At 39.8% G+C, this 8,565-nt stretch overlaps 1 protein-coding gene across 1 annotated transcript in view; it reads right to left on the reverse strand.

Annotated features, from left to right (window-relative positions):
- tbx4 (T-box transcription factor 4) overlaps window positions 1-8,565 on the reverse strand; it is a 24,353-nt gene that overhangs the window by 7,926 nt on the left and 7,862 nt on the right. Inside the window, exons 3-4 of the mRNA XM_023420484.2 lie at window positions 7,354-7,473; window positions 4,898-5,045 (exon numbers count right to left, since the gene is read on the reverse strand). Of these exons, the coding sequence (XP_023276252.1) occupies window positions 4,898-5,045; window positions 7,354-7,473 (268 nt within the window). The remainder of the gene's footprint in view (window positions 1-4,897; window positions 5,046-7,353; window positions 7,474-8,565) is intronic.

Raw genomic sequence — 8,565 nt, forward strand, 5'->3', positions numbered from 1 at the left:
TTATACTGTTTTTGGTTCAACTTTTTAAAACAATTATAAATATGTATAATTTTAATGATAAAAGGATCTACAAAGGCAGATGTAGGGTCAATCCATATCTCTTTAAGAAGTTACTCCTTTGAGCTCACATATGATCAATCATGTGATCATCTGAGAGTTGCTCTTAAAGGCTAATATTACACTTCAGTGTAATTGGGGCTGAGTAGCTGGATAAATGTGTGTTATTGCTCACAATCAACCAAAGTTGACACTTTATAGACTTTAAGAGTTTTTCTTAGACGTTTGATAAATACAGGTTCTGCTCTCTACATTAAAGTGACTATATTTTAGGATAATTGTAGTAAACACTGCTACTTTTACCCTAAACTAATTCAACTGTGTGTGTTGTAGAACCATAACTCAGAAATGCCATAAACTGTATATAACTCCCTCTTGCTCAGTCTTTTTATAGTGTATTGTGGGAATTTTATAGACAGCTAAATTTCCAGTGAACCACACTCTGAACTCTGAACCAGTCTGAGACTAAATCACATCATAAAATGTGTAATGAGCGTTTAATGAGTGTGTTTATGCGTCTTTTTTTGGGATATTATTGTTAGACAAGTAGTTGCTTGATAAGGTGAATGATCTGTTGTAATGCTGTCAGCCTGTCACCATCTATTTTCTGCTGAAATCCATGTTGACATTGAGCCTTTCAAGTGCAAACTCGTTAGTATCAATTAGCTCAGTGAAGTGTTTCTCCTCATCTTTCATCTCCGCCTCACTTGATGAGTTGTGTATCAGTGTAGCAGGTAGCATGTGTTGAGCGCGCTCAGTGTTTCGGTTCTTTGGGTGGCTGCAGGTCGGCTTGCTACCATCAGTCCGCTCACCGCAGCCCAGCGCTGTGCCCAGTGAAGCGTTAGCAACAGTACGGCGGGGTCATCACTAGTCCAGCCCTGTCAGGGTCGATAAACGTCAAGCCCTGCACCTCGGCTCCCCTCCTCATTTGCCAGACACTCTCTTGAGGAGCCTCCTCCTCCAGGGGGCTCCCAACGAGAGGCAAAGGTTGAGGAGGGCACGGGGAGCTAGGCTCAGGTTGAACGGCCCCGCGCTCACGTGCTCCTGTTGCTGAGGCAGAGCTGGAGACAGAGATAAGCCATTGGTCGGTTCACCACGGGCTCTGTGTTGACCTTTGTGTGCTCTGCTGTCTGGCTGCTGTCTGAGGGTGATACTGGAGACTCCTGGGTGACTGTCTGAGCGCAGTGATCAGGGAAGCCTACGACCTAAAGAAGGCATCTGCTTTCATATGCCTCGATATAAGAACATTCAGACAGGATTATTTGCTCTGACTGATGTGTGCGTCTTGAAAGGACGATAAGTATTATTTTATTACCATAGCACATAATGAGCAGACCAGTCAGTATTACAGATTATTCCCAGTCCTCTCTGTGCTGTATGGTTAAAGTCATGGAGTGGTTGTAGTTATGGAGAATAGCTGTGGTTAAGGTAAGTAAGACTCTGAGTTATGGTTAGGTTAAGACTGGTTGACTGTAAAATGCTAATTCCAGTCTCCTGCATGAAAGTCAAATGTGCTACACAACCACCCTCACCTCCTCACCCTTACTTCCTGTTAGGGCTGCATGATAAGCAAAAAAAATATTATTTTAATTATTTTGGAAGATATTGCATTTCATTTATACTTATGCGCCTATGGTGCTAACAATGCACAACAATGTTGAGACACATTTTACTTTTATCAAAAAATTGCTTCTCCTGCGATCTGGATGTTGCACTCTGTCTTTTTGCTATTTCAATTATATTATTCGATTATGGATGCCATTCTTTCAGATACTGAGCTGAGCTGTTTGTCTTTAGATTGATTAGCGTTTTAGTTTTGCAAAATAAACTTATTGTTAGTCATCACTCGTGTGTGATCTTCCCTCCTTTTTCCAGGCTTGAGCCGGACTGTGACAAATCGAGGGGATGAAGTAGTTTGGTAAGATGAAACTTAGACTTTGTGCTAATTTGACCTGGTTTGGTTTGTGCTATCTCCTGTGGCAATGGGGGTTTGCCAATTAGTATGTAGACAGTTGGTGCTTTGATATGTCTATCATACACGAGTAAAGTGTTTTTTCTTTTGGGGGGAGAGTATTTTTCTGGTCATTTTGTCTCTATATTTGTATTTTGGTTTAAGTGTCCGTTTGGCTATTGGAGTTTTCTCCCATTAGGTTTTGGTGCAATCTTATAGTGAGATTATTGCAACTTTCCATTATATTTTGATTAAATGTGCAGCCCTTGTTAATGATCAATACCAGTGACTCTTGTGTCTGAAACAATGCAGCTCAGAGCATCTTGACTAACAGTAGAAAGTCTATTCCAGGTTACTAACATCTGTTTTCCATCAGTAAACAGCAGATAGTTTGTATTGCTGATTGTGAACATATGATTGATGCAACACAGAGATGAACAGTTGTTTGAGACTGATTCTAGAGTCTAATCCATTTACATGATGTCAACCCCTGAACAGACTCATTAACCCACATACCTGCATATAAAAAGACATCATAACAGCAGTTTTAAATCTGGGAAAATTCACCTGTAATGAACTCTACCTACATTGCGAAGAAGCAGAGTGAGAACTGTGTTTAAATTAGTCATTTATACGTAGTCCGTGATGAACATAATTAGTGCTGAATGGGAGTCCCTTCACCCTCCTTTGAGAAGCTCTGCCCCTGCACACCTCCTGGTCTGGGCGTCATCTGGGCTCTGCTTGGCCTCTAACTCGCTCTGTTCTCATTACGAGCCCTTATCACTGGCCAGGCACTCAACTCAAGCTGACAGCAGGCCCCGCCACTGATCTGAGAGGTTATGAACCTAATGAGCCCGCCCATTGATGGGATGGCTTCAGACAAGTTATCCCAGAGTTCCCCTGGGGAGCGCTGCCACAGTCACACTCTTCACCTCCCTCTGCCTCCTCTCTCTCTCTCTTTTCCCTCCATTCTCTACCATGCAGTCCTTCACTTTCTTCCCTCCTTCTTGCTGAAATCTGCCTGTGGAAAAACAGCTTTATGATGTTTCTGTTATTTATATATTTATATTTAACATTATCTGTGTGTTTTAGAGATATTTACTTATTTTAGTGTTGAAGGAAAAGTTAAAATAATTTCTTTACTCTGCAATACTAAAGAGATTTCACCTGTAGAAACTTGAATATGTATGTATTTTGTATTGATTAAGACTGGTTTATGAACTTTAAACTTTATAATATAAGTTAGATCTTCACCAATTCACTCATCATTTGTACTCTTTTATTAATTGGTTTTATTCCTCCGCACCAGTCAGAGCAGGAGCCATTTTGTTTTCGGGCTTTCAGTCCGACTGTCCGTCCCATTCTCGTGGACAGGATATCTCAAAACACCTGGACTGAACTTCAGATTGAAATTGAACGTCTTCATATTTTGCATAAATGTTCACTTGGACTCGAGGATAAACTGATTAGATATTGGGGGTCAAAGGTCAAAAGGTGAATGGCAGGGAATGGTGAACTCACAAAACGTGGTTTTGACCATGTGAACGCGATATCTCCGTAGTACCTCGAGGGAATTTCTTCAAATTTTGTAAAACCGTTCACCTGGACTGAAGGACAAACTGATTAGATATTAGTGTTGAAAGGTCAAAGGTCAAAGTTACGTTGACCTCAGAAAACACTTTTTAGCCATTACTCAACACTTCACACAGAAATTAAGACATTTCACACAAATTTCACCAGATGTATTGGAGAAACTTCTATACCTCTTTTCTCTGTTCAGTACCAAGTGCAATTATTGTACTGTTGTTTCAGACAAGTGCAGTTTTAAACTATGCAATTGCTCCATAAATTGTTCCATTTATATTCATGTTGTATATTCTAACCTATTGTAATCACCTATCAATAGTAGTGACACATATCTTTGTATATTTCTTTACATATTTGTATTTTTTATAATGTAAGGACATATTTTTATATTTTGTTTATATTTTATCTTTTTATCTTTATAATCATACTTCCTATTCTCTATTCTTTGCTGTTACATTTCCACTTTTGAGGGAGCAACTGTAATGTAACCTCATTTCGCCCTGGGGATCAATAAAGTATTCTGATTGTAATAATCAATCATTCCAATTGGTTCACATTTTATTCACCGATTTAACGGCTTAAGTCTTTAACATGACAACAGTTGTCAACACTGTCTCAACAGGTCCACTGAGACGAGCTTGAGTCAGACCGATGATTGATTTTCATATTCATTCTGTGTACTTGGCAGCCAGTGAATTTTAGATTTGAAATAAGAAAACCAAAATCAGGAAACAGCTCCTTTCCCGATTTTTAATATCAAAACAAAAAACAGTTTTCGTTTTCCTTTTTTTAAATGGTAAACAGAAAATGACAAAACCAACCGTTATATGTTTTTCGTTGAGTATAAATGGAAATCAGGAATTGAAAAAACTCATCTTTCTCAATTATGCATTTATGTTTTTTGGTGTGACCCGGAAGTTGTAAATAGTATGCCGCTTGTCCCATACCAGGAAGTCTGGCGCATTATTTGCAGTGATTTTGAATCATGATTTGGAGGCGGACCTTGAAAAAATGTCTTTGCGTCTTATGTGGGTTTTGGTGAAGAACTCAGAATAAATACAGCGTGTTGTGGTAATATAGTTTTGTCAGTTTTTTTTTTTTTATTATGAAAACAAAAAACTGGAAACTGGTAGTTTTTCCTCTTTTTCTTTCCCTAAATTGTAATTGAGAAACAAGCTGTTTCTCGATTTTGGTTTTCTCATTTCAAAATGAACATTTGTTAGCCGTGAAGTACACTGACTAGTAAAATGTTTATTGGAATGACGACAGAACAGGAAGTCCAGGGTCTGTGTAGGTACTCACATGCCCAAAAGGGTCCAGGTGATTGTTTGTTAGCTTGAGTTTCTGAAACGATATGAGTTGCCTCATCCAGTGAGCTCCTGTGGCGGGAGAGTCTGGGTGCACATAGAGTCTGCCTGGCATGGCTGGCTCGGCCTTCCCCGCCACCATCCTGAAAACAGAGAGAGAGACGTGCAGCAAACTGAGATGGAGGAAGGAATAAGGAAATCATGTGGATTTATGTTTATACGTAGCTGCTTTAAAGAGCCAGTGGCATTCAGTGTTTCAGGGTCTCCTTTACAGGATTAGAGCGCCACTGCTCTCAAGCCCTCGCAGTATTAAATCCCTCAGACTGGGAGGCGTGGCCTCTGCTAAAACATCCTTACTAATTACACTTCTCCAAGGTGTTGCTGAGGAACACCAGAACCCAGCGACTGCAGGCCACGCCACAAGACCAGAAACAAGTGGCTGTAAAATCTCCTCTCTGCTGCAGACTCTGAGAACTTCTCAGCTTTTCCTGGCAGAACTCTTTTATTTTTTTGACCCAGCCATGATTAGAAAGTGGTTCGAGCTCTTCTGTCGTACCGCAGTGTCTTCCCCTCTAAATACAGGTTCAGCTGCAGAACCAGTCCAATGTAATCCAACCGTTTTTTCTCTTTGACTATATTAAGAGTAAAATTAAAATTAAGTTCAAACAAATACTATGATTTTGTGTGTTGTATCCTCACAGGATGATTTCTTTCTTTCTTTTGGGATTAAATTAAATCCTGTGCATCTTTGGCTAACAGAGGGAATTATGGTTATAGTGCATCTTTTTTAAAACGATATTATTTACCCAGTAGAGACGTGACTGAAGCAGCATGTGACACTCCATCCCTCTGTCTCATGGAGAGGAGACAGGAGCAGAACATCGGTGTCACGCTCAGACTATCTGGTGACCTGTGGGGTTTACAAACTACGACTCAGGGATTTACCTGTTGGGGGCCCACTGCAGTTAGGTCCCTATTGCACACAATATAAACTGAAACAATGACTCCTCTAGTGCCTCATCTTACTTGAAGTGTAAACAACCTAACATATTTAATTTTCCCAACAAGCGGACACACAGTGGATCTGCTGGGTTAATCCAGGCGTGTTCACGTTCTGTATTCATATTCACTTTTCAACAAGGAAGTCGCACAAAATAAAAGAAAACATTTTTGTTTATCACTTTTTTCTGATAAAATGTTCTATTTTTTTACTCTTTAGTTTAGTGGAAACAGGAAATAGTGTGTCTGTTATGTACAGGGTGTCAGGGTCAGGATGGTGGTGTTACCAGAGGTTTCTACCTGTCACAGAACTGACATTAATGTTCACCTGGTTACTAACTGTAACTTTCCCTCCATCCTCTGCCAGGTGTTGTAGTTACCCAACCCTGACTAAACCTACACCATGTTTCTTTTGCCATAAACACAATCATGCCCTTATGTTAACCTTATTGTAGTTTCCATTAACAGATGTAGAAGGTGAATATTTTGGATGTAAAAACGTATTTATTCAATTACAACCTTCTTGTCAAGTGACAATGACACATTAAACATACCTTTGTTTCCCAAGACTCTCTTAAATCAGTTTCTTTAGTGACTTTATCATTAGACACCCGGAGAGTGAGTGGGATCGTAAACATGTCTCCTGGTTCACCTCTGCTCTTGTGTTTTGACTGTGACGTGCTGTAATGAATCCTCACAGCTACACAACAATATGTATTCACTGTTTGCTAACAATGCTAACATTAGCCACCAGGCTGTAGCAGCCGAACTGAGCCAGTGTTTGTTTTTTTACAGGATGTTTTATCACAGTTTTAAAGATGATATAATCTTTGTTACCACACACACTTTTCTTCTTTGTCCAGGCAGTAATCCTCCTATTTATTGGTCTGTGATACTATTAAATAGATAATTAAGTCTCTTAAAAACCCTCTGGAGTCCATCTGTGGCCACTGTTTTAATTACAGTTATATAACTTTATATATCATGTAGAGACAAGCGGAGGAAATCAGTTGGAAATGCTGATGTGGGACTTTCTCACATGATCACACAGAGTCTAAATTATTAATATTTTCCATGATTTAGTGAAAAAGGCACAAAAATAAAATCCTTGTGATATATTTTATACATCTTGGGTTCCTAGCTGTTTATAATTTGTCAGACTGACAAACCATGCACATTTTAAAAGGTGCTACACAAAGACAGAAATTAATGCATTAAAAAAATCATCAAAATGGACTCCAGAGAGTTTAATAGTTTGGCTTGTGTTTAATGATTATCATTACGTGATTACAGGACAAAAACAGACTTGACAGAATTAAAAAATAAAGTTATCAGTAATTACTTTAGAGCAACAGGACAAAAAGGGTTGATATCTTTTTCTTTCAAAAGCTGCTGCTGATGTGATGAATAGAAATACATTGAAAAGTCTCTCAAACCCTCAGACAAACTCACCACTTGTTATCACAGAACTTGTAGCGGTGGTCATCAGCTGGGACGATGTCGATCAGCAGGATGTACTTGGTTTTGGGGTTCATCCCGGTCACTTTGACCTTGTAGCTGGGAAACATCCTCCTGTTAAAGGATCGAACAGAGAAGCTGTTCACACAACTCACTTCATCTTAACACAGAGTCACATGATTATCACTGACTGTTAGATTAATTAGCCTCATGTACATAAGTTCTTATTCTCGAACGGTGGTTAGTGCGGATGGAAACATTTTAATAAAGATATGATCTAAGCTTGTATTTCTACTACACAATATACGTAAAAATGTATAACATTCATTTCAAATTCATGTTTCTCATACTAGACTTTCCTTTTTTAGCCTAAACTGCATAAAAATGGCGGACGCTATATTTAACTTAATTATAGTTCAAACCTACCCAGCATTAAAATTCTATTAAAATAACCCAACATTTTTTAGCGTGTAACAGACATCTGCTTGTATCTTCTTAAGATGGGATCCTGCGGGCCGTTAAAGTTGTGTGGATACGTGTAGCATTGTCACGGATAGTGCAGACGGAGATCCGATTAGCTCTTACTGATGCTCTTAAGGGAGCGGGGTGACCGAGGTCCCGTAGAGATCAAGGGACTGAGACACGAGTAGGGTGAGAATCTGGCTTCTCTGAAACTTGAAATACCCTTTACCTGATAACCTCCCTAAGCACATTACTCTATTACAGAACCAGGACCCAGCTGCCAAAGCTCTTCGTGATGTTGTCCTTGCTGTCAAAATCTTCACATTTCTGGCCTGGCAATGATTTGTCTCCCTGCAGACATTAACCTGGGAGAGGACTGAAATCCTCTCATACTTGTGGTACAAAACCAAACCAATAAAAAGAGCGGGAACACGCGCTTATCTTTCATCTTCTAAATGCCGAGACTAAAAAGACAGAATATGCCAATACAGCAGTGGAGGCTGTAAAACTGACCTCTGCTCTTTCATCCCATCTGCACTAAAGGAAATCTCACAAAGGGTTCGGGTGAGTCTGCGCCTCCTTATAAAGCCCTAAGTGGTTTTTAATGGCGCCCCGGATTGAACAACAGTTTAGTCTTGTCGCTGCTCAAGAGCCCACGGTCAAAAGGGCCTGCAGTGTATCTGTGGGTGCTGCCCATGGCAACGTGTTCAAACAATGGAGTACAACGGTGGCGTCGCATCAACC

Source organism: Seriola lalandi, unplaced genomic scaffold, assembly GCF_002814215.2.
Source record: "Seriola lalandi dorsalis isolate HSWRI2012SDOR001 ecotype SW California unplaced genomic scaffold, Sedor1 jcf7180002054646, whole genome shotgun sequence".
In the NCBI taxonomy this organism is placed as follows: Eukaryota; Metazoa; Chordata; class Actinopteri; order Carangiformes; family Carangidae; genus Seriola; species Seriola lalandi.